This window comes from Mycosarcoma maydis, chromosome 2 (assembly GCF_000328475.2).
Source record: "Mycosarcoma maydis chromosome 2, whole genome shotgun sequence".
In the NCBI taxonomy this organism is placed as follows: Eukaryota; Fungi; Basidiomycota; class Ustilaginomycetes; order Ustilaginales; genus Mycosarcoma; species Mycosarcoma maydis.
In genome coordinates, this window is record NC_026479.1 from 1,371,233 (window position 1) to 1,395,935 (window position 24,703).

Genomic DNA, 24,703 nt, shown 5'->3' on the forward strand with positions numbered 1-24,703 from the left:
ATACACTGGATTCACGAGTCCAAGGTTTATTTAAATATTAATATTATAAACGGATACGAGATATTGAACATAAGTATTAATGCTTGAAGTCATTTCGAATCGGATAAGAGTGAAGAGAAAATAACCACAGGGTTCACGATAGAGCGGATTCGGTCTCAACAGATTGATCTTGATATGTGTAATTTTTTCGTTAATTTCTTTCTCGGCCGGGTGACTTTGGATACTTTCGGGTTTGACACCATACTCAGGTGCGCCACGCATTTCCGTCAGGTCTTCTATCCACGCACACGCACAAGCAATTCCCGCTCACCATCACGAATGGCCTCACAACAGTGGCAACCCAATACATGCTCATTCATCTCAGAGAGAGTCCATCGGGTAATGAGATCGTGCATTGCCAGGAGGTACGACGTTGAAAGAAACAGGGAGGGGTGCAGTATGCGCTGCTTCGCTCCAAATTGAAGAGAGTAAAGGAACGGCGATGGATGCGCTCCGCTAAAACGAGTCTTGCAGAGAAGGATGATGGTATAATGAGAGCACAAAGAAGGATGAGATGTCGCTCAGGCGAACAAAAAGACTATTCAAATCGACGGTGGTTGGGCCAATCCGAAAAAATTAGAGTCGTGAGTTAACTTAGTTGACTGCAGGACTTACTGACTTTCTACCAACGAAATCTAGTCAGCCGACGGACAAAGTCAGTCATTTATTATTGAGACCTGTCTGCTGCACATCCATGCGAAGAGCTTAAGTGTGCAGATCGGTGCAGCAAGGTAAGTTAAGTGAAAATCCGTGTTACTGAACCGCTCTAAGTTAAGTAGTCGTAGGTGTTCATGATTTATGAATCACCTTCAACGCCTAGGCAGACTCGCGAATGAAGAAAGTCGGGCTTTCAATGGCGGATATTTTGGCTTTGTCTGAGTCACTTGTTCCTAGGTTCTGCTTGCAGCCACCTTCTGCAACCTCCGACTTTGTTCGTGCTTCTCGCCACCGCCACTCCGCAGACTTGAAACTGCCTTCCAAGTGTCACGTGTGGCCTTGTGCTGGTGTCCACTCTGAACCGCTTTCGGTCGGGCGGACTTGCTTGCTCGAGGTTGTGAGCGCTGTCTTTCGATCAGGCGCTAATGTACGATCACGAATAAAACCAAGATGACCCATTCACGACTAACAACTGATGTACCCCTCATTCACGAGTGTTCTCCTTTTGATCAAGTGATGCTTGCGAATGCATTCTGGCCTCTTCTCGATCCAACTCGTATCCACCAACCCCTCACTTGCCAGCTGATTCCATCATAGACGCTCGTATCGTACAGTATCTTGCCTCGACGGCGCAATCCGGGTTGTCCCATCCAAACTTTCATTCTGAACGCCTTCGGAAACTGACCGAAGCCACGCTTGCAGCGCCATGGGAGAGCGCAGCTCTAGCTTATTCGCCAAGTTGACGCTCAAATCGAAGCGTCACTCTGCCCCAGCTGTTCCCAGCTCCGTGACGCTTTCGTCGTCATCAAGTCAATCTGCCTCCAACCCAGCCACTACGCCCGAGACCGAATCTCCCACTTCGTTTTCGGGAGTGGCCGACTACGGTCTCGGCTACTCGAGCATAAACTATCAACGCTCGTCGAGCTACAAAGGCAAACGCACAAGCAAATCAAACCTTCCGTCTCTGATCGAGTTTGAACGGTGTGCAGACCCGAATTTGGCTCAAGCACAACGCTCAGCGCACGTTCGCAGTCAGTCTCGTTCCACGAAGCTCAGCAACCACCATGCCGAAGAGGAGCCGATCTTCATCGAGATCATAGACGGAGCCGCACCACGCACGCCCGTGATCCAGTCCACCGTTCGAGCACGATCTCACGCTAGCACCTCACCGCCGCATTCAGCCGCCATCGTTCCAGCTGATCTCCGATCCCCCTTTTCCATTAGCAGAACCGCTTCCCAGTCCCATCCTAGCCGCCCACCTGCTCGCGTCAATCCTCGTCGCTGTCATTCTGTCAATGGACCTGAAGGTATCCATGCGCCTTGCTCAAGCGCTGTGACCCCCTTTGCTGAAGCTGCCGCTCAGCCGGTGGGCGCTTCGAGTCCATCCTACTATGCGGTTGCGCGTGGCTGGAAGAAAGGTATCTATTCAGCAAAGGAGGAAGCAGAACGTCAGATTCGCAATGTGAGTTATCCTTACTTAAGTCACTGCGCTTGTCCTATCTTCTAACCTTCAACCCAGCCAATTTCATTTCAACTACAGTTTCCAGGGCCTTTGATGCGGCAGTTCGGCGATCGAGCATCAGCCGAAGACTTTCTTGACAAATATGGTCGAGTCGGCTCGCAAACATCCTCAACCGATGATGCCGAGGAGGAGTTCGTGGAACGAACAAGAATCTTCAAAGGACTGGATCCGAACAGCGACCTTGCAAGACGTAGGACCATTTCCATGTATGCTGAGCGCAAGGAGGCGCTTCGCAAATCACGAGTTTGCATCGCCACACCATCGCCTCTCCTCCGCCCAAAGTCTCTCCATTCGCCTCCCCTCTCACCCAGAAGCCCTTTGCCCGATTTCGCTTCCGTCTCGCCCATCGACCCGACCAATGGCTTTGCGACTCTGTCACTCCAAGGGATGACTCTGCTTCCCGTCACGCACCTGGTTGAGTCTATGGCCTTCTACGCCAAGGTCCTGGACTTCGTTTGCACCTCGCATCAGCCAGAAGTTCAAGCCGTTATGAGCTCCACCGCCGCGACTGTCTGTCTGCGCGCAATCACATCACAGTCTCCAGAAGCTGTCAACGTCTACGATATCACCGACGCCCCGACCCAACTGCTTCCCTCTACGCTCAGGCATTGGGCTCTGCCCACAAGCTCCAGAGAGCAGTCAGACTGCGCACACCCTCCTTTACCTCCCACTCCTGAATCGCTCAACGTCCCTTTCACAGATCCTGAGCCGCTCGAGTTACCTTCCACGAGTGTCTCGCTTTGTCGAACTGATTCCATCTTGTCGGGCGCAACCGTGCTGATTGAGCACGGCGATGCACCTGATGCCATGCATTCACGCTTGACAGCTAAACTCAATCAATGGCGACTCGATCAAAAGCAGACTGCCGCATCAAGCCAGATGAGGGGTATGCGACGTTGCATCGACGGCGCCAGACTGCTCGGAGGTGTGCGTCAGACTCCCTGGAATGCGCAGGAGCTGCATCTGTGCGACATCGACGGTCATCGCATCATCTATACCACGCCCTTGTCCCGAGCCAGTCCTGGCAAGAGCTTTTACTGATGGCCAGAGTCCGAGGGCCTTGATTGTGTTAGTTTCGCATTTGCAAGATACCCCAACAATACAGTCTCTGCGCACGTCTTCTCTGCACAGTGGTCAGCTCCACATTGAGAATTGAGCGGCCTGATAGACTTATAAGCATGGCTCAAATCCTTTTTCTACCGACCACTGTCATCACTGCTGATGTGCATGCATTCTCTTCCCCTGTGCTATGAGTATTGGAAATAGGCCGCTCACCGAACGGCATCAGCTGCGTCAGCTACAGCACCAGGTCGGAGACGCCGATCTTCCCGGACAGCCACCTAGATAGCTACGCTGAGCAGCTTGTCGCAAGACTTTGATCCGTTACATTGGACATCACCCGCAGTCTAAGATGCAAGCCTAAGGTATTGCTGTGCAATAAAGTACAGAGTGGAACAACCAAGCATGCTGACACGGTTCACGGATCAATCTCTCCCAACAACAATGTCATATCTGTTGAACTGCTCACCACAACCGGTTCGCTCGGATGAAACACGGCCGCGGTACACGTCCCCTTATGCCCCGGAAGCTTGTACAGAATCGTGGAGCTTTCAACGTCCCAGATGGTACAAGTCCTATCTGCGCCTCCTGCAACCACCTTTTCGCCATCGGCACTCCAACCAGCCTTGATGAGCAAGTTTTCAAATCCTCCAAATGTGGTTCCTCGCAACGTCCTGTACAGTCTTGGATTTGCAGCGTTCGAGTGGGGATCGGATCGATCTGGCTCGGGTGCAAAAGGCCTTACGTCCCAGATTCGAAGCGAATCGTCGAACGAGGTGGAGAGGATGTGCGACCCTGAAGGTGATAGGGAGATCGACGTGATTGTATCCATATGACCGCGTAGTGTGAGAGCAATAGCTTTGCGCGTCAAGTCGTAGATGTGAATCTGATTGTCGATGCCACCGACATAGATCTGGCTCGCATCTTCCGAGAATGCGACCGCCGTCACCGGATACCCGACCTCAAGCGCGTCCAGTGGCTCCTTGGCTTGCGGATCCCAAACCATCACTTTTCCATCATCCGATCCAGAAGCCAAAAGTTCCGGCCCGGACCGTGTCACAGAAACGCAATTCACAATCGCTCGATGCCCTCTCAGTCTTCTCTGCTTTTCACCCGTCGCCAAACTCCATGCAATAAGAGTGCCATCCGCAGAACCCGAGTAGAGTATTTCTGAGATATTACTGCTGAATGCTAGGCAGCTGACGGCTTTTGAGTGGCCTTTGAGCTGACCAATGTTGGCACAGTCGCCATAGACGCTCCAGATAGAAATGGTGCGATCAGCAGAAGCTGCTGCAATTCGAGAGCCATCATGTGAAAATTTGACATCGAGTATCTCTGATGTGTGTGCGCCTGTGAGTCCAAGGATAGGATGCGACAGTGATGATGTTCGCTTGACTGAACGAATAAGACCTTTGTCCTGACCGCCGTTGGAGGATGCAATGGCAATCTGTTGTGAGACAGAAGTGTCACTGTCGCCCGCTTGTCTTTGACGCTTGACGAGCGCGGCTTCGCGGTACGAGATAGGGGGTGAAGTCTTGCGCTTTTCTGCCATGATGAGCAGCTGATGCCAAAAAGAAAGGACGGTGTAGGTAGACGAAGCCGCGGGGGTGCGAATGGTGGAACAAGTCTTGACACTCACGAATGCCCGCGTAGAAAGTCGACAAGCGAGCTGACGGAGACCTCCGACTTCCGTGGAGTAAAATTTGTCCCGATGATCGGGAGCCCACAGCCAATCTTTCCTCCACTCGAGAAATTTTGGGCGACTCACAACTGAGCCAGCATTTTAGAAGACTTTCTTGCTTCCTTTCGTTACGACATTGTTTCTGTAGCAAGGTGCAAGCCAACACCACAACATACTCCGTTTCCTGCAAGATGTCATCGGAAGGGAAACGTTTCAGCTCGCACAATGTGCGCTGCTGTACTTTGATTGGCCACGTCGACCACGGCAAGTCTTCGTTTGCCGACTCGCTTTTAGCCGCAAACAACATCATCTCGGCACGCATGGCGGGGCAAATCCGCTACCTTGACTCAAGAGAGGATGAGCAAGAGCGTGGAATCACCATGGAGGCATCTGCTGTATCCCTCTCGGTCAAAATGCGTGTTCACGACCCTACGAAAGGCTGGGATCCAGAAAATCTTCCACCAATCCAAGACTTTATGATCAACTTGATTGATACGCCTGGTCATGTCGATTTCTCCTCAGAAGTATCGACAGCTTCAAGATTATGCGATGGTGCGCTGCTCATTGTCGATGTGGTGGAAGGTGTCTGCGCTCAGACAGTCACAGTATTGCGTCAAGCGTGGCAGGATGGTCTGGAACCCATTCTGGTCCTCAACAAGGTCGATCGACTGATCACCGAACTCAAACTTTCGCCCAACGAGGCATACCATCATCTGATTCAGGTCATCGAACAAGTGAATGCTGTCGTTGGGTCTTTCTTCGCCTCGGCACGTATGGACGACGACGAGCGTTGGCACGAGGAGCGAGAGAAGCGCATCGCAGCGCGCAAACAAGCCAAGAACGACTCGATCGCCGCTTCTACCACTGCCGACGCTGATGCAGCCGAAGAGGACGCACAAGATCGTGAGGAAAGGGACGACGAAGACATTTACTTTGACCCTTCCAAAGGCAACGTTATCTTCGCTTCTGCGATGGATAATTGGGCTTTCCGACTTGAACGTTTCGCCATGCTTTACGCCAAAAAGATGGGCATTCAAGAGTCAAAGCTGCGGAAAGTGCTCTGGGGTGACTTCTACTTTGATCCCAAAACCAAGCGGGTTCTCAGCCAAAAGCAAAAGGAGAAGGAGAAGCGTCCGCTCAAGCCTATGTTTGTCCAATTCGTCCTCGAAAACATTTGGTCGGTCTACGATGCCGTCGTCGAGAATCGCGATCAGGACAAGATCGAAAAAATCGTCACTTCGCTCAGCCTCAAGGTTCATCCTCGCGACCTCAAGTCGAAAGATGCGTCCACACTCATCAAAGCAATCGTCAGTCAGTGGCTGCCGCTCGCGAGCTGTGCATTTGCTGCCATCATCTACGTCATCCCGCCAACCAGCAAAGCTCAAGCAAAGAGAATCCCCATGATGCTCAACCCAGATATGAGCTACTTCGACCGAGGCAACTACAAGGCCAAAACGGCGCTGGAAGAGCATCTTATGAAAGCCGAGATTGGACCCAAGTCGAACCGTGTTGCGTACGTCAGCAAGATGTTTGCAGTCAAAAAGGACGATCTTCCCGAGGCGAAAAAGGCACCTTTGACTGCAGAACAAATGCGCGAACGTGCAAAGGAGAGCAGGGAGCGTCAGAATGCAGTGAGAGCGGCATTGGCTGCGACGGGTGCTTCCATGGAAGGTGGCGCGGATGTGATTTCTGGGGCAAACGGAACCAGCCTCGAAGAAGCCGAGACTCAGCGCGCTGCGCGTGCCCAACGCGAGACTGAAGTACAAGCACAGACGGATGCGCAGAAAGAGCAAGAGGAAGAAGAGCAAGGTTCGGACGAAGTTGTGCTTGGCTTTGCCCGACTGTATTCGGGCACTCTGCGCGCGGGTCAGTGGATGTACGCTCTACTGCCCAAGTACAACACCTCTCTTGCACCGTCTCATGCTTCCAATATGAAGCACATCAAAGCCGTGCAACTCGAAGCGATCTACATGATTATGGGGCGCGACCTTGTTGCCGTCAACGAAGTGCCCGCCGGTAATGTCTTCGCCATTCGCGGATTGGAAGGTCGCGTTTTGCGAAATGCCACTCTGTGTTCGCCTTCTCTTGTCCAGTCGTACCCCATCGACCAACGCAGCGATCCTGGGTCCATCGATCCAGACGTGGCTTCCAACACATTTGTCAATTTGGCAGGTATCAACTTGCTATCTGCGCCCATCGTGCGCGTCGCATTAGAACCTGTCAACCCTCAGGACATGCCCAAGCTCGTTGAGGGACTTAAGCTGCTCAACCAAGCCGACCCTTGTGTTGAATCGTTGATTCAGGACACGGGAGAGCACGTTATCCTTACTGCAGGAGAGTTGCACCTCGAGCGATGTCTCAAAGACTTACGAGAGCGATTTGCTAAATGCGAGATTCAAGTCAGTGCGCCGTTGGTACCGTTCAGAGAGACGTGCGTAAGGGCGCCCGAGATGCCGCCTCCAAAGATCGAAGGTGCAGCCCGTGGAACTGCTGAGGGTAACGTGGCAAACGGCGTGGTTTCGTACCGCGTGCGAGCTGTGCCGCTGCCGAAAGCGGTGGTGGACTTTCTGCTGGCCAACACGCAGACGCTTCGTCGTCTTCAGAACAAGAGCGCTTCTGGTGGAGTGGACGAAGATGTGGACGCAGCATCTGGCTCGGTCGACGCTGCTGGATCGCAAGCGAGCAAGATGGTAAGCGCCGACAAGTTCTGGTCATCGCTAGCCACTGTGCTGGAGAAATGCGGACAAGACCGAACCGGCCAAGATTGGCGTGAAGTCGTGGAGAAGATTGTCTCGTTTGGCCCACGTCGGGTCGGCGCCAACATGCTCGTCGACCGTACGGGTAGTGGCAGAGCTTCGCTGCGCAATCGCACGGACGCTTGTCGTGCAGCTACACGTCAGTCGTCGGGCATAGCCACCCCAAGCACAACAGTGGCAGTCGATGAAAGCCAGAATCTCACCGATGCGCTCTCGAGAATCGACGTGGGTGGCCAAGACGAATCATGCTCGCGTGTCAATCACTTGGCGCTCAACGAGAGCATCGATTCGGGCTTCCAGATGGCCACTTCTGCGGGCCCACTTTGTGCCGAACCCATGCAAGGACTCGCATTCTTCCTCGAGACCATCAGCGTCTGTACGTCGGTCTCAACATCGCTTTCTTCGGTCACAGGACCGCTCATGTCGACATTCCGAGAGTCTTGCAAGCAAGCACTACTCGACTGGTCACCACGCCTAATGCTGGCCATGTACAGCTGCGACATTCAAGCGTCCACGGAAGTGCTGGGTAAAGTCCACGCCGTCCTCGCTAAGCGTCGTGGTAAAATCATCTCGGAAGAAATGAAGGAAGGCACGTCGTTCTTCACCGTAGGCTCTCTCTTACCCGTGGTAGAGAGTTTCGGATTCGCAGATGAGATTAGGAAGAGAACAAGTGGCGCTGCAAGCCCACAATTGATCTTCAAAGGCTTCGAGCTGTTCGATCTCGATCCGTTCTGGGTACCAAGGACCGAAGAAGAGCTCGAGGATCTCGGCGAGAAAGGCGATAGAGAGAATGTGGCCAAAAGATACATGGATGCTGTGAGGAAGCGCAAGGGTTTGTTTGTGACACAGAGGATTGTCGAGAATGCCGAGAAGCAGAGGACGCTCAAGTCGAACTGAATTGCAAGCATTCTTCTCCCAAGTCATCAGATCTAGTCGACACGACCAGTGTGAGGCCAACATCATGCATTTGCGGCATCACGTGTTTCATAAGCAGAATTAGGGGCACGGAAATGTACAAGTCGAGCGGTGTGGCGAATGATGAAATGCAGCAATACATAGCAGCAATTGCGCACATCGCTCAAGGACGAGTGATCTTGAGCTTGGATGCATAGTTGCTGAACGATCGCTCCTTGGGTTTGAGGTAGGGTACATTGAGAAAAGCAAAGATCTGGCGTTCGTCTGTGGCCTCTTGAAGCAAGTTTGTGGTCCAAGCTGAGCCGTTTTGATTGGGTGGACCGAGTCCATACTCGTTGAGAGCCCAGCCTTTCGATTTGGCCTTGGCGCGAAGGTGAACCATCAGGTCAGCATCGCCGGTTTTGGCGAGCGTGTAGAAAGCGCGTCGAATGAAAGGCGCAAAATTAAGATCGATCCTACGCGCTTTGTTGGTTGCCGAGAGGCGGACGATACCTTTGACAGCCAGAGGGCCGTGGGCGAGCAGGTCGTCAGCAAGCAGATTGCGTTTGCGCATTTGGACGATGACGTTGTTGAGGAGCGTGGCAGCTAGAGGATGTGGGTCCGATTTGGAAGGATTGTCGGGACGAGGAAGACGCATCTCGATCACGTCTGGATGGAACAGGACAAAATCGAGGTCGGAAGAATAGTGATCGCCTCTTCGAAAGCTGCCCAGTAGTTCGATGCTCAGCTTGGAATCGACAGACCGAACCACGTCGAGCAACACGTCCAGCCACTGCTGTGACTCACTACGCGGAATCAAGCATTCGATATCGTTCATATGGTTGAGCCCGATCCTTTGCGCCCTCTCCAACGAAGCCTCTCTCAACTGCTCCAGCGTCAAAAATCCGGCCTGCACAAAGCGCTCGGCTTTCGTAGCGCCGATCCCATACACGCGCTGAAACATGACCCTTGCACGATCCTCCTTTGAAAGGCTATTGATCGCATCCACCCGATCCAACAGCAAACGTTGCTTGATCACTGTCCAGCCAACACTATCATCCGGCTCGAGCAGTTTTGTCACCTGTCTAACCGTCAGTGGCGCACCTTGGCCGAGCTCGGACTCGTGCTGAACACGAAACAGCCGACGTTCTGCCACCTTGTACTCTCGACCGCTGGAGCTACCTCTGAGAGCCTGCAGGTTGCGAAGATCGTTCAATACGGCTGTCATAGGAAAAGGCTTATCGAGCAGTTCAGGATGATTGGCGATGAGCTCGCGGAACGCCGTTTCCTTACGTGGACCCAGATTTTGGCTAGATTGGGTGAGCTGGCGACGTTGATGGGTGTGAAGCAAGTTTTTGCTGATGCTGAAGTGCTTGAAGCGACGACAAGCTTTCTTTGCGCGTGTGTTCATCGCGATCAGAAGCGGTAGGGAAGACGTGTGCACGACTAGCCCAAGCCAGTCATGTATATTGGGATACAGCACAGGCAGCTCGTGAAGTGAAGGCATGATGACCCACACGAATGAGAGCATCGCTTTGAGCAGAGGAGCGAGGACCGTTGTACCTCCGATACAGAAGGCGGCTGCCGTCATGGCTTTGAACATCTGCCACTTGGTTGGTGGCGGAGTCTGGACCGCAGCCTCGCTCGCCTTCTTCATGAGCTCAGGAAAGTGCGACAGCCAACGAACGACAAGCTCGCAGATTTTACGAACTCTCTGGCTGGCAGCCCCTGGCGAAGAAGGCTGTTGCGATCCGAGTCGAAGCGCTAACTCTTGAAGTTGGCGATCGGTGGCTTGCAATTTCACTTCAATGCTTTGCAAGAAGGTTATTGCATTGTGGATGTTTCGCAGACTAGCGTCAGCTTGGACTGTGTCCCTGTTGACACTGTGCCGGTTCCACGGTACAGCTTGAGGTCTTGTCCTTTTCTGAAGCTTGGCGTTGGTGTTGATCGACTGGAGACTGCTTGGATGAATGTTGGGCAGTAGCTGCGAAGCGTTTTGGTTGACCAGCCTGCTCCGAGTAGCCGGGATTTCGAGTCGAGTCTCGAGCTCATCCACATCCACATCCTCCCACTCTCCGTCTTGGTGAGTCAGGACTGGGCCTTGTTCGCGAGCGATCGCTTCTTGAATAAAGCTTGCATGCAGTTGAAATGTCTTGTTAATGTGATGCTGTTTGGCTCGACGAGGAAGTGGTTCAAAGAGGCGCGAGGCGGTCTCCGGGGGAGGGAGGGGACCATCAGACTTTCCTTTGAGGACCAAAAAGACAGCCTTGTCTAGATCCTGTGAGCGGTTTCGTACGTATTTTATGGGGAGCTTTGTCCTTCCAGCTTGAGCCGTATAGTGACGTGTGACTGGGAACGCAACAGCGATGAGGCGATATTGCTGGTTAAACCGGTGCGTTCCGCTTGGCAGACGCTGTAAGCTGGAGGACGACATGGAATGGCTTGGTGTCAATACTGAGGAGAGTGAGCCAGCAAAGCGGTCAAGGTTGTTTCTATAGAGTGGAATTCAGAATGATGAGGGAAAGAGGCAGATAAGAGGTGGGAGGAGGGGTCGAGTCACCATTGCTGTTTTGCCCACCTGATCTTTATAGCAGACAGTGCTCCTCATCTTTTCTCAGTAAAAGGTTCGTCTCTAGAAGAGCACTGACAAACAATAGGAAGGAGAGGAATGATCAGCAGAATGACACGCTTGCTGGCAAAATTTAGCAGGGGGTCCGAGCTGGATGCTGCATGGCGACGGCGCCGGTTGGCTGTGCCCGTGACGTGGTGTTTCGCGAACCACCTGTCAATCCATTAGACTAGGCAAAGGAATCAGCATCTCTGCTTGAGCTTGTTGGGATGTTCCGGCGTGCCTTATAGCATGTTGAGTACGCTGTATCGACATTCACTCGCCCATCGAAGCATCGTGCGAGATCGGGTGGAAAGGCAGATGTCAAAGAATGATTCTTGAATTTCTGTCCTCTTTTTTCCCTTTACTTTTTCGCCTGTTTCTGGGTAATTTGTCTCGTCAAAATTGTTCACTGGTTCGCTTCACCGCGTTTGAGCAGACGCACGCTTGGAAAGCACGATCGTGAATCATCGGATTGCCATGTCATCCGATTCGTGATTTGGAAGCTAAACAGGTGTGAGGTACGTTGTGAAACTGATTAGGTTCAACGGCATGGTCCATCAGCTGACCTTGAGAGCAGCTACACTCGACCAGGTCCATTCGATTGAGAGCATGGCGGCGGGACGGACAAGCTTGAGTCGAGTGCGCTCCGCGGACAGGGCAAATCGACAGGATACTGTATCTGTTGCTTCGGATGATAGAGCCGGACGATGCGATCGAGCTGAAATGTAACAGACAGGTCGCTGGGGCAAAGTGGATGCTCGGCTCGCTCGGAGAATCGTGAATCACGAATGATGCCAACACGCAAGGGTCCCTGGAATTGCGCGCTTGGTTGGCCTAGTAAAGCGAGCGTGGGCTTTCGGTTGGGCTAAAAATAGTCATCGATGGGAGGGTCTGCACAGCGCGCGCTCAGCGTTGCTCGCCTGCCAGCCTGATGCACTTCAGTTACGAATTGTGAATCACGAATTTGAATCACCAAGGCAAGTCACGAGTGTGATCGTGAATGCCTGATACTGACTGCTGCCAAAACAGTCGAGAGGCAAGCACGAGCGGCGAGCATGAGCATGAGCATGAGCATGAGCATGTACTGTACAATCACGAATCTGAAATCGAGAATTCGTGAATCACGAATGATCGTCACCATCGCAAACAAACCACGAATGTTGAATGGAGGAGCAAAGGAAGCTTCAGACAAGCCACCGCGAACCACGATCTCTGTGTGCTACATAACTAAATTAGTTGGACCCAGAGAAGCGAAGATTGTTGGTTGCTTGGTTGCTTGGTTGCTCGCTGCTCCAGAAGTGCACAACTCGATCTCTGACGTTCTCTCTTGTCTACTCACAACTCACAACTCGTGACTGAATGTTAATCGTGAACAAGTCGTGAGTTAACTCGCGTGAATTCTGGTCCATGTCATCATGCTGCAGCGTACAGTACAGAGCTGATTACTGTACACTCTTTTTCGGACTTTGGAATTTGCTTCGCTGTTCAGATGCCGTACAGTCACGAGTTGTGAGTCGTGAATTGTGAATGTGAATCACGAATCACGAATTACGAATGGCTCGTTCTGAGGCGTGTTGACGGTTAACTTATCTGTTTTTGTTTGTTTATTCGTGTTATTATTCTGCTATGAACGCGTTATTTATTGATAAAAAAAGGTAGGGGGATTTTCTTGCTGACATCGTGCATGGCTGCACCTGTGCTATGGAAGGGAAGGGCATGTTGGATTCGATTGACTCACACTTGCACACTCACGAACGACTCGTCACGGGTAACTCTCGCACAGGATTCAGGATTCTTGAATTGTCGCACGTTGGTCGGATTCACGATTCGTGTTTCGTGTTTCGTGTTTCGTGATTCGTGATTCGTGATGGGAGATCGTGAATTCGACGAGTGGAGAAATGGTCGATCTCGGCTGGCTCGACCTGTCACTCACTCACTCCCTCGCTCACTCACTCACAACTTCCTGCTTGGTTTTGCTTCGGCCGCTCGCTATCTGCCTCTGAAGCCTGCAGACTGCTTGCTACCGCTTACTCTTCCTGATTGACTGCGAAGATCGTCAGAGTCTACGACCCTCTTCCACTCTCTCTAACTCGCTCTTCTCGGTCCAACTGAGCTCATCGTTGCTTGCATCCCTACCTTCCACTTGGAGCCGTCCTACTCTTCTTTCGTTCCGTCCATCCTACGTTTTCCGCTTCCTCTCCCTCCCGACCCACACGTTTGGCAAGTCTGCCCGTGCAGCTTTCCCCTCCTTCAACTCGGTTTACAACTTGCCCATCCAGCTCGATCCATCCACACATCGCCCATGTCGTACCCTTGTTAGCTCCATCTCAACCGCCCTCGGCTGCTGCCCTGCTGTCCTGCTGTTCTGACCATCTCCTCTGCACCCTGCCACCAGCTCCGATCTACTCAGAAACTAGCAGTCAATCGTGACCCCCCTCATCTGAGCTTCGATTGTTTGTCGGCTGACAGGCGCACCATAAGCTACACAACCCCTATTCGCCATGTCCAAACACAGCTTTATGGACACCATTCTCAATCGGCCCTCTCAGAGGTACACCGAACCCGACGCTGCCAAATCTTCCAGCAAGGCGCGCTACAAGACGCCCAACGACTTGCCCAATGCGCCTAACAAGCCCAATTCTATCTTGGCCGGCACCATGTTCACAGGCGCAGGCCCTGACTCGCTCAACCACGCAGCTGCTGCCAGTTACAGTCGCGCTCCTTCGGTCATGTCTGTCAAGAGCAACACCAGTCGCTTCAGCATCTTTCGCAAAAAAACTCGCCAGCCTTCCATCTCGGGCGGCAGCGCCTACTACGACGGATCCAGCAGCATTGCTCCCACAGAGCTTGCCGCCTCCCCGCGCAAGGGTCGATGGTGGGAGAGCGGCACACGCAACACCTACTCTTCTCGCCCTCCTAGCGTTGCTGGAAGCTTCTTTTCCGAGCCCGAAGCAACAGCTCCACCAGGTTTCCCGCGTATCTCTGACTCGCTCCAAGCCAACGCTCCTCCTCGTGGCGCACGAAGCGACTATGGAGCAACCTCTTCCACCAGGAAACGCTACTCTTCCCGCTCTCTGCAGCCTCCGGTTCCGCCGCTGGTCCACACGGCCTCCATGTCTTCCATGAAGCGCCAGTCAGGCGTCATGCCGCTCGGCCAGCAACAGCCCAACCTCATGCGTCAGGCCTCTAGCATTTCCTTGGCCCGATCACCTAGCAACGCCACCCCTAATGCCGAATTGCAGCGTCCCATCAGCCCGCCTGCTTCGATAGGCAACAAATCCAACCAGACTCGACACGCTCCCAATGACTCTTCTGACTGGAATTCGTTCGTCAAGTCCATGTCCGGCACCGAAGTCGCCAAGATGTGGGAGTCGATGCCCACCATGGCTCCCAAACCGCCTCGTGCATCAGAGAAGCGTAGCAGTATTGTCGCAAACCGCGTTAGAAAGGAGCTCGAGCAAGATGCGCAATTCCAGCAGATACAGCGCGACCCTGGCCTCCTCCAGCAAGATCTCTTGGCTCGTGCTGCGTCCCAGGTCATTGGCGCCATGCCCCCCACCCCCGTCTCACCCATCTCCGAGCCTCAGATGGCTCCTGTGCACTTGCAGCCTGGTCACGTCGTAGCACCCATCTCGCCCATCCATTCGCCTATCGCATCCCACTCCTCCCTCCAACTCGTCCAGCATCCACAAGCCATGTTGCACCAGTACAGCGCTCCTGTTCCGGCAACGGCGCTATACCAGTATACCGAGGCGGTGTCGGCGCCTATACCCCAACAAGTTGCTGTTGCTCCCCTTCCAGCCCAAGTTCCAGTGGCATCGCCTGCCTTACCACCGACCTCGCAAAATTCTTCGGCACAGATTTATGCTCCTGTTGCAATGCCAGCTGCTAGCGCAACCACCCCGCCTCTGGCCTCACCTCAGCACGTCAAGGCTGTGCTACCGCCATCAATAGCTTCAGCTCCTCAGACTCTCGCTCAGTCAGCGTTCGAGACCTCAATCACATTCCTGCCACAGCCCACTCTAGCCCATTCCCCTGCTGACCACGTCGAGCAACAAGAATCCGGAGACGAGCAAGCACAGGCCCAATCCGAACCTTCGGATGAGTCGGAAGATTCCGACGATGCGTCCTCGGAGGAGCGCCTGGTCAGCGGTGGTCAGCCTGCCTTAGATGTGGTCGCCGAAGAGGACGAGGAAGTCTCCAGCGCGGGTCACGACTATCACCACGAGATGCGCTCGCGCAGGCCCAACAAGGGCAACGGCCTCAGTCGCAACTACGACAACTACGAAGCTCGCTTGCACAGCCGACAAGTCTCTGCTCCAAGCCAACAAGACTATTTTGGTGACGAGGAGGCTCCGCTGGTTGCTTCCGGTGTGCAGATTCATGTCACAGAGCCATGCGACCATGAGGTGCTGCCAATGCCTAACACCGAGGTGGCCAAGCAGCAGGTCGAGACGCAGCACGAGGCAGGCAATGCAGAGCCAGAGCCTTTCGCCCAAGAGGTGCCCAAACCAGCCACCGCCAGTTCCACAGCTGCGCCAGCACTAGCTTCGGCAGCACCGCGGCTGGTTGTCCCCGACAAACCGCCGCTCGTTTCCCGCACATCAGAGTTCAGCGATTATCAGTCCGCTTCGAGTGGGCGAAGCACGCCTACCGCCAAGAGAAACGACGACGACGACGACCACAAAGACGGCGATGCGGCCGTGGCATCGACACAAAATGCGGAGGTTGTAACCAAAGCTTCACGAGAAAGCATGTCGACGGACGCTGCTTCCATCGCACCGTCGCAACACCCAAGCGTCCGTACAACTCGATCTGTCAGGCCTGGCACAGTTCAGCGACGTCTCAGCGAACTCAGTCTTGGAACTTCTTTCGCGGCAAGCGGCATCCTGCGACGGCCAGAGTCGAGTCGGCGCAACACTGACGATTCCGACTCTGACAAGAATCTTTCTGACGACGATGCTGACCTCAGAGCGCAAGCGCTTGCCGAACAGGACCGTCTTCGCAAGATGAATGTCGGTGATGACTTTTTTGGTCCCTCGTTTTCCAGCATCCTCGACAAGTTTGATGACTTCAGCTCTACCGACTCTGCCGTCAGCAGGCTCAAACGCGACCCAGAGAGCCAGTCCGTATCTGCAGATCGCAAACACGATGCTCCTCCTGCTGAATCCACGGCACTAGGCATCGATGTCGAAGCGCAGAAGGTCATCAATGAGGTTCGACAGAACCGCGCTAATGCTACCGTATCAGAAAACAGGCGCAACAGTGCTGAAACTGCTGTTATGGCCCCTAGCCTTGCTGCTGTGTGGCTTCTCAATCAAGTACAGAACACGCATGATTCATCCCCAGCTCGCGAATTGTCGGACGATGCAGTTGACGAGACCATCACAGCCCCGAACGTGTGCAGCAGCAATTTTGTCGATGTTGGCTCTTCGCCTAGCGCAGCTGGCCCGCAAGAGCCCAAGGTCTCTGTTCTCAACCGGCCACGACCAAAGGCGACAAGGCCGCACGAGATGGGCGGACTGTCCATCTCCGAAGGCAAGCTCGAGGCTGAGAAGCCGAAGAGTCCAGTGGTAGTCGAAGATACCCGCAGCACCTTGCCTGTCTCCATCTCACGATCTAGCATTCAGAGCAGCGAAACCACTACGGAATTCTTACAGAGCACAACGGTCACGCCGAACAAGTCGTCAACAGTCGTTGCTAGCAAGGACAAACCTGCTCCTATCAAGTCCGCCTTGAAGCCAAAGCCTTCTCGTTCCCTTGCCGACACACTCTTTAGCATGTCTTTTCGTTCTCCAGCCAAGGAGAAAAAGGAGAAAAAGAACAAGGACAAGAAGAAGGACAAGAAGGATAAGACCAAACATGGGCGCAATACATCGGTTGACTCGCTCGGTTCAGCATCGATCCAGAGCCAGCGTTCCTCCTCCATGGGTTCCGACCCGGCGTCAGTCTCGGCTGCTCCGGCTGCTACGGCCGAAACAGCCGCAGCACCACTATCTGCAAAGGCTTTGGGCAAACAGCGGATGACCGATGACGCCGATACCGCAAACACCACATCGAAGGCAGCGACAACACAGCAGCTAGATAGCATGGTGCCCTCCGAGACCGTCAACAATTTTGCCACCCCCCTTCAAAGCATGGCCAACCTGCAGACCGATGCTGCTGCCGAGGTCTCTCCTGAAAAATTCCACACGGCCCACGACCTCACCGCTCTGGCGGATACAGCGGTCCCTGTCTATCCGACCAATGTCGAGAACGTACCGCCAATGCCAAATGGTATCGTTTCTGCGAATGCGCGTCCGGACCATCAGCGACAGTTGTCCGAACAGATGAAATCTATGGAAAGCTTTGGCTCGTTTACATTGCCTCAGCTCGACCAGCACAAGGTAGCTGATTCCATTCTCAAGCGAACCGAGGAGGCTGTTGCCGCTGCTGAGACGGTCAGCAGTGCAGTCGAAGGTGATGCGGCGGGCGGCCATGTTGATGCCACGGGCCAAGCTGGTTCAACCGACTCAGCGCTCGCACTGTCTCTGCCGCAGAATGCAGGCGTGGATGGCGTGAGCATCGGCAATAGCACTGGCACCAGCTCTGCACCAACCATGTCTGAAGCTAGCGTCGCAAGCACCGCCCTCACATCGCCTGAAGTCGAAAGGGCTTCCAAGGCGCCCGAGGTAGACCAAGCCGCCGCGACAAAGGCGACAATGTCACAGCCAACTTCGGATGAGGCACCTTCACGCGTCGACTTGGCCGAGAAGAAGCTGCCTATTCCTCCTCCGCCTGGCCCTGAGGAGGTCATGGCTTCCACTCACGAGGACCGAACTCCTACTGGCAAACCGCGGGCTGTGTCAGGTGTAGGCATCAACCTCATCCCTCCCACGCCGCCCGCCCTCGAGTCGCGCAGGTCGTTTACATCATCACAAGTGCCTGGTACGCCAAGTATTGCCGAAAACGAAGAGACTGCCACCACTCATCAGCGTCCACCTCTCCTATCGAGATCGTCGAGTCAGCGCACGGCGGTTCGCGGGGACACACAGCCAGCTGGCCCCAGCGAGAGCCTCTCGCGTTCCAAGTCGATGGCACCGGCCAAGAAAGGAATGTGGACAGAGTATAAGGGCAAAGGTCTCAGCCTGCCACCCGGTCTTGTTGCGACCACCATCGACTCGTCCGCACTGCGCCGAATGAGCACGCAGGACAAGAGAACTTCACTTCAGCCTGCTTCTATGCCAAGCTATGCAGCTGCGCCTGCTCTGCCTGTAGCTCCTATCGTTAACCAGAATGTCGCCACTGCGCCGCTGCCGTTAATCGAGTCTCCGTCCCGACCAGTGCGCTCGATCGGCTCACAGAGCCCCAGGTCAAAGCGCTCGATCGGCTCGCTGGGTGGCTCGCCTCAATCCGCGTCGGTAAATAGATCTGGGTCCCTCGCCACTTCTCCATCCATGAACAGGATCATGGCTGACGCTCCTCCGGTACCGCAGATCCCTGCTGGCTATCAGACAGCCGGATCGGTCTCGAGCTCATCGTCTCGTCTCTATACCTACAGTGTCGCCTCGTCAGAGCAGGGCTGGGACAGCCGCTCTGCCTCGCCGGCACCAAGCGCTGTGCCTAGCCAGTCTGCTCGCTCCATCGGTTCGCACGTGTCGTCGAGCGTCCACTCTGTGTCGCACCGCAGCAGTCCTAAACCTGAATATTCGTACGTCAATCACCACGAGCTGTCGCCGTACGCCAAGAAGATGCGCTCATTGTCTCCGAGCCCAGCTGTGCCGACGCTGTCCCAGACAGGCAACCGACACTCACTCATGTCGGCGATCAACGAATGGGAAAGTCAGGTTCCCGAGACAGAGGCATCAGCTGCCGGTTTGTCGCCTTATCCATCACGACCGACGTCGCCGTCACCTCCGCCGTCATCTTCGCTGTATCCACCACTGCCTGCCTCGACCGTTTCGCGAGCGAGCTCGGTGATCAGCTCGATGAGCTCGCCAGCGGTGGTGCGCAATGCGCCTCTGGGAGCTGCGACGAACCAGTACCTGTCGCCACCGGCGGCTCGGCCTCGGATATCGTCGGACGAGTTGGCACCGGCAAGCGAGTCGCCGATCGATTCGCTCAGTGCTCCATTGGTGGTGGGTCGACCTTCGGGGACGTCGTCGGTGAGCAGCTCATCACCGTCGGCTTCGCAGTCGGCATTGAGCCTGCCGAGCACCGTCCAGACTTCGATGCCCACGGTTCCTACCAGCTACCGTCCCAACAAAGATCCGAAACGGTTCAGCACAAACGCAGATGGTCTGCTGAATAACCGGACCACTATGCAAACAGTGGCGGTGACGAGCGGTGCTTTCACGTCTCGAAGCAAGTCGGTGGTGAGGCGCAAGAAGAGCGTTGATCTCAACGGCTCGCCGGACATGCCGGAGCATCTGCTTGACGAGCTATCGCAGACCACGCTCTCAATCACAGCTCACACGCCTCCGCCGCGTAAGATCGGGTCGCAACAGGTGCTGGTACAGGTGATTGCCGTAGCGATCGATGAGATGGACAAGCTGCTGTTGCGCGAGAAAGTGCGAGCAGAGAATGGGTTTGGCTACGTACCTGGACGCAGCTTCTGCGGGCGCATCGTAGAGTGCGGCTACGAGGTCAAGAAGATGCGCAAGGGAGATGTAGTGTTTGGCTTGCAGGACAGTCGCAAATGTGGCGCACTGTCTGAGTTCATGGTGGTGGACCACAACCGGATTTGCCAAGCTCCGAGCGATTGTTTGACGACCGAGCAGATCGCAGCGTTGCCGTCGGCGGGGGTGATGGCGCATCAGTTGGTTCAGAATCACTGCAGTCAGCTGCAGCGGGGCGCGAGGGTGTTGATGCTCAACGCGCACGATGGAGTTGGATTGCTGACAATGCAGGCGTCGGTAGGCTTGGGCTTGGTGATGGTCGCGCAGTGTCCACCGTCGATCGCGGACGGTGTGGCAGTGTGTCAGGCTAACGGCGCTCACGAGGTGGTAATCGGTGAACCACTCTGGGCGATCAATTCGCTGCACGAATCGTCGTTCGATCTGATCATAGACACGGTGGGCGGCAGAAAGATCTACGATGCCTCGAGAAGGATCTTGGGCACCGACGGTCAGTTTTGCACCTGCTTCGGTGATGAACACGGCACGGCGAACCCTAACCTGAAATCGCACCTGAGGAGCTTGAGGAGAGCGTTTTTCAAGAAGGACAAGAAAAATATCGGGTACGAGTGGGTCGGCGTGGATACCGCAGAGGATTGCAGAGAGGCGCTCGAGGCGGTCAAGATCGCTGCCGAACAGGGCGCAGTCTGTCCCAGGTTGAGAAGCGTCTTACCCTTCTCCGATGCCGGAAGGGCGTTTGACGTCGATAGGAGGAACGCGGATGATGAGCCTGGTGCGATCGTCGTTAGGGTCTCGTAGAGCAATCACAGAATGCTTCACTCAGTCACTCTTGGTAGCGATCGCATTCGTGAGCTGACTCAATCAATGTGACATGTTATGCTCCTGTCTTTTCTCATTCTTGTGTGGTTGGCCTCTGTGATTCAGTGATCAGTGGATTCTATACGTGCTAAGGTTGCGCGTTTGAGGCTAGAAGATGCAGCTGAGGATGGATGATGTGGAAAAGATGGCTTCACTTGGGCGGTTGCATGCCGATGCGTCGGAGACGATGGCCGACAGCGCCGCCCATTTTGAGCTTGTATGAGTTTCTGTGCTGCTTGGCGCTGATGGCGAGCATTTTGTCCTTTCTAGCGCCGATCTGGACGGGGTTGACGACGTCGGCGGCCTTCTTCAACCTGCATGGACGACTTCCGATGTACTTGCCGTCCATCTCTTTCCAGGCTTTTAGAAAGTCTTCTGGATCGGCGAACGCGACGAATCCGTAACCTTTGGCTTTTCCGTCCTTGTTGCGAACGACGCGCGCTTTGCTGAACGATGCGTACTTTTGGAAGGTTGACGACAGCAGTTCGTCCGAGACGTCGTTGCCGAGGTCTCCGACGAATAGCCGTTTGTGCGAAGGATCCCATTCGAGCAATGTCTGATCTTCCCATATTTTGCCCGCAGCACGACGAAGCACGGTCGGCCGCGTTTCGCCGCGCCGAAGTTTGCCAGGAATCATGCGTCCACTTTCGTCGTATCGCGTTTCCAACTCTGGTTGGCGTGTTGAGCAGGTCTCGGTAGACGAGCTCGCTGCGAACGCATGGTGCGTTGCATCGTATGCCGTAGACGCTGGTTGCTGTGCTGAGTTTTGATAGTCAAAATAGTATGGATTGGCTGCTGCAGCCGAAGGATCCGCATACGCTACTGCAGAAGCAGCCGAAGAGGACGAGCCGTCCACATCAACACTCGAGGTAGCATAATCAGACGGATAGCCATACGCCGCATAGTACGAGTTATAGTCGAACGCCCAATTGTTGGCGCTTGCATCCCAGTAGTAGAATTGCGCATACACGTCGTCTGATGTCGATCCCACTGCAGAGCTTGAATACGATGACGGCGCCGCGGCTGCTTGGTAGCTGTTCATCATGATAGCTCGTGGATCCGTGTCAACAAGTGTAAGCCGAGCGAGGCGCCGATGATGGTCGAGATGCAGCAAGAGAGCGAAGCGTGAAGCCTCTCGATCCACGTCACGTGTGTTTTCGCATGGTCGGGAATCGGCAATTACGAATTCATATTCACATTCACGATTCACGATTGTAACCCTAAGTTAACCTACAACTCCACTCACGACTGTGACTCGTGCACACAGACTTTTTCAACGTCGATGGACCATCGGTAATCATTTTATACCTTGAACAGCCAGCATATGTACTGCCGTTCCGAGCTAGCCGAAAAACAGAGTACACGGAAACATGGACGTGGACAAGCTCTTCAAGCTTCCGTCTCTGCCCTCAGCTGCTGTGACCAAGCGAAAGTGGACTGCGCCCACGCCGGGCGAAGCGTCTTCCTCTGGCACAGACGTTAGTCCGTCTGAACAAGCACCTGTGCGTCCACACAAAGCAGCTCGTGTAGAAAACGAAGGTGACGACGACCAAGCTGCTGCTGCTGAGGACGAGACCCAGTTTTTCTCCGACGACGACCAGGAAGACACCCGATTCTTTGGTGGTGGTCTCACCGATGAACAAAAGCAAATCCTCGATATCATCGACTCTGCCGATACATCCTCGACCGCTTTTGCACCCACGTCTACGTCGTCCGCTCACGACGTTCCATCACTTCGCAAGCAGCTACTCCGCTTCGAACGTGCCATCAACAAGAATGCTGAGATGCGCGTAAAACACGCGTCCGATCCGACGCGCTTCATCGAGTCGGAAGCAGACCTGGATGCCGAGCTTAAATCCTTGCTGGTCCTCACGACGCAACCGTTACAGTTCTACCCAGAGTTCATCAAACTCGGAGGCGTGGCTAGCGTCGTAGCACTGTTAAGCCACGACAACGCCGATATCGCAGCGGCGGCGATCGAGGTGATCGAGGAGTTGACGGACGAGGATGTGTTGGACCAGGTCAACGTGGAAGAGGATGATGGCGAACAAGCAGAGAGAGGGCTCAAGGTGATGAGCGAACTGGTGGAAGCGTTGCTGGAACAAAGTGTGCTAGATTTGCTCGTATCGAATCTGTCTCGATTCATCGACCATGTGGATCTGAATCTGGAGCAAGAGCAAGCAGCGACGCAGGCGATTCAAGCGGAAAGCGATGCACAAGCGATCTATCATACGTTGGGGGTGGTGGAAAACCTTGTGACGACTCGACCTGCATTGGCGGAGCGACTGGTGTCGGAAACGTCGTTTCTGGAATGGATCTTGGCACGGCTGGCTGCGAAACGCGCAGTGGATCAGAACACAAGCTACGCAGCTGAATTGCTGGCTATTCTGCTACAGAACTCGGAGCCGAATCGAAGCGCGCTCGCAGCTACAACGATCAGTAGTGATCCAGGTCGAGAAAATGGGATCGATGTCTTGCTCGGCGTCGCGGCACGATATCGACGCACTTCGCCGTCGAGCGGGGAGGAGCAAGAGTGGGTCGAGAACGTGTTCGACTGTCTGTGTCTAGCGCTGCTGCAGGCGGAGAACAAGTGGGTGTTTGTGCAAGCAGAGGGGGTGGAATTGATGGTGTTGATGATGAAGGAGAAAAAGTCATTCGGGAGGGTTCGAGCTGTCAAAGTATTAGACCATGCCACATCGGGGGCGCAGGGTAGTGGAGCATGTCTACGCATCGTAGAGGCTCAAGGACTATCGGCGCTGTTTAGCGTATTTCTGGAATGTAACTCGGCTTCTCGAAAGAGATCCGGAAGCACAGCGACGCTGCAAGATGCCGAGCATGTGCTTGGGGTGATGAGTTCGCTGCTGACGCATCTCGCCAGCGACTCGATTGCACGCATCCGTCTACTGGCCAAATTTGTCTATCACAACTATACCCACGTGGACCACCTACTGGATCTGCGCGAAACCCTCAGTGCGCAACTCGACACTCTGCCACCGCTCTCGACGGACCGCGACGAGGATGCGTACCAACAGCTCTACCTAGAACACCTCGAACATGGACTTTACAGCTTACAGCTTCTAGACACCATCCTCGCGTGGCTAGTCATGGAGGACGACGCCTGCAAAGACCACATCAGCGTCCTGCTCAAGCGCGCCAGACTCGATTTTGCTCATCTCGCAACCACGCTCAGAGTGTACCGGGAAAACGTCGGTGATCAGGTGGCCATCGAAGCCGACCAATCCAACCAAGACGCGCTCAAGACAAAAGACATCTTGGACGCTCTCATCGCATACCTCGAGTCGCTATAGTCGCATCGCACGCCCGTCGTTAACTTGACATAAACAGGATCCATTCCGTTCAGACAATCGTGAATGTGTGCGTGTGTGTGTGTGTGTGTGCGGCTGATCTAGTCCGCCTCCTTGGCCTGACGCTTCAACCACTCCAACTCATCATCCCCATCCCTTAACCCCGATTCCTCCTCCATGGCAGCTCTGGACTCGTCGCTCTCGTTCTGCGCGTGTACCTGATCACCGAACCTAGACTCGTTGTCCAAACAGACGGCGATCAACGCACTCGTTTTCAAGCCCAGGTCAAAGTAGGTTGGATTGTTCTTTGCGGAAAACATGCTGATGTGTGCATCCACCTCGTCGGCGGCTTTGGTGTTATCCATCGGAGTGAAGCTGCGCGCACAGCGTGCTGAGCGTGGAGGGAGGATGATAAACGTGCGATCTCGTGGTGCTGTATCCTGGGTATTGGCGGCGCGCCAAGCTGCGGGTAGACGTGTGTAGTAGCAGTGGAACAGGATCTGGGGTTGCTCGACAAGTTTGTCCAGACGAAGACGCAGAGCGTTGTCATCCCAAAGGTTTGAAACAAATGCGAGATGGTCGGTGACCCAGCCGTAGGCGCCATTGAGTTTGTCCTTGTTCAAGTAGGCCGCCGAGGCAGCAGCACCTGAAGCGAGTGCTACCGCGCCGGTCGCCATGAGCGCAGTCCTCCAGTTGCTCTTTGCCT

General features: G+C 54.5%; 8 protein-coding genes across 8 annotated transcripts in view; 4 read left to right on the top strand and 4 right to left on the bottom strand.

The window, feature by feature from the left end:
• Window positions 1-1,402: 1,402 nt before the first annotated feature.
• Window positions 1,403-3,259, top strand: UMAG_11865 (uncharacterized protein; the record flags this gene model as incomplete). Its single annotated transcript, XM_011389171.1, has 2 exons — window positions 1,403-2,158; window positions 2,237-3,259. The coding sequence occupies 2 exons, from the start codon at window positions 1,403-1,405 to the stop codon at window positions 3,257-3,259; spliced, it is 1,779 nt and encodes a 592-aa protein (XP_011387473.1).
• A 436-nt stretch (window positions 3,260-3,695) lies between these two features.
• UMAG_11866 (putative U5 snRNP-specific protein) lies at window positions 3,696-4,829 on the bottom strand (the record flags this gene model as incomplete). Its single annotated transcript, XM_011389172.1, has 1 exon — window positions 3,696-4,829. The coding sequence occupies one exon, from the start codon at window positions 4,827-4,829 to the stop codon at window positions 3,696-3,698; it is 1,134 nt and encodes a 377-aa protein (XP_011387474.1).
• A 320-nt stretch (window positions 4,830-5,149) lies between these two features.
• On the top strand, window positions 5,150-8,611 carry UMAG_11867 (putative translation elongation factor 2; the record flags this gene model as incomplete). The annotated part of the gene is made up of 1 exon (XM_011389173.1): window positions 5,150-8,611. The coding sequence occupies one exon, from the start codon at window positions 5,150-5,152 to the stop codon at window positions 8,609-8,611; it is 3,462 nt and encodes a 1,153-aa protein (XP_011387475.1).
• Window positions 8,612-8,792: 181 nt separating this feature from the next.
• Window positions 8,793-11,042, bottom strand: UMAG_01262 (putative DNA polymerase X; the record flags this gene model as incomplete). Its single annotated transcript, XM_011388885.1, has 1 exon — window positions 8,793-11,042. One exon carries the CDS (start codon window positions 11,040-11,042, stop codon window positions 8,793-8,795), a length of 2,250 nt encoding a protein of 749 aa, XP_011387187.1.
• A 2,678-nt stretch (window positions 11,043-13,720) lies between these two features.
• Window positions 13,721-20,632, top strand: UMAG_01264 (uncharacterized protein; the record flags this gene model as incomplete). Its single annotated transcript, XM_011388886.1, has 1 exon — window positions 13,721-20,632. One exon carries the CDS (start codon window positions 13,721-13,723, stop codon window positions 20,630-20,632), a length of 6,912 nt encoding a protein of 2,303 aa, XP_011387188.1.
• Window positions 20,633-20,843: 211 nt separating this feature from the next.
• UMAG_01265 (uncharacterized protein) lies at window positions 20,844-21,737 on the bottom strand (the record flags this gene model as incomplete). Its single annotated transcript, XM_011388887.1, has 1 exon — window positions 20,844-21,737. The coding sequence occupies one exon, from the start codon at window positions 21,735-21,737 to the stop codon at window positions 20,844-20,846; it is 894 nt and encodes a 297-aa protein (XP_011387189.1).
• Window positions 21,738-22,062: 325 nt separating this feature from the next.
• UMAG_01266 (uncharacterized protein) lies at window positions 22,063-24,000 on the top strand (the record flags this gene model as incomplete). The annotated part of the gene is made up of 1 exon (XM_011388888.1): window positions 22,063-24,000. The coding sequence occupies one exon, from the start codon at window positions 22,063-22,065 to the stop codon at window positions 23,998-24,000; it is 1,938 nt and encodes a 645-aa protein (XP_011387190.1).
• Window positions 24,001-24,098: 98 nt separating this feature from the next.
• The window catches only part of UMAG_15037 (uncharacterized protein), a gene marked incomplete at both ends in the record, with an annotated part of 1,532 nt that continues 927 nt past the window's right edge, over window positions 24,099-24,703 (bottom strand). Inside the window, one exon of the mRNA XM_011389206.1 lies at window positions 24,099-24,701. Coding sequence (XP_011387508.1) covers window positions 24,099-24,701 — 603 coding nt within the window. The remainder of the gene's footprint in view (window positions 24,702-24,703) is intronic.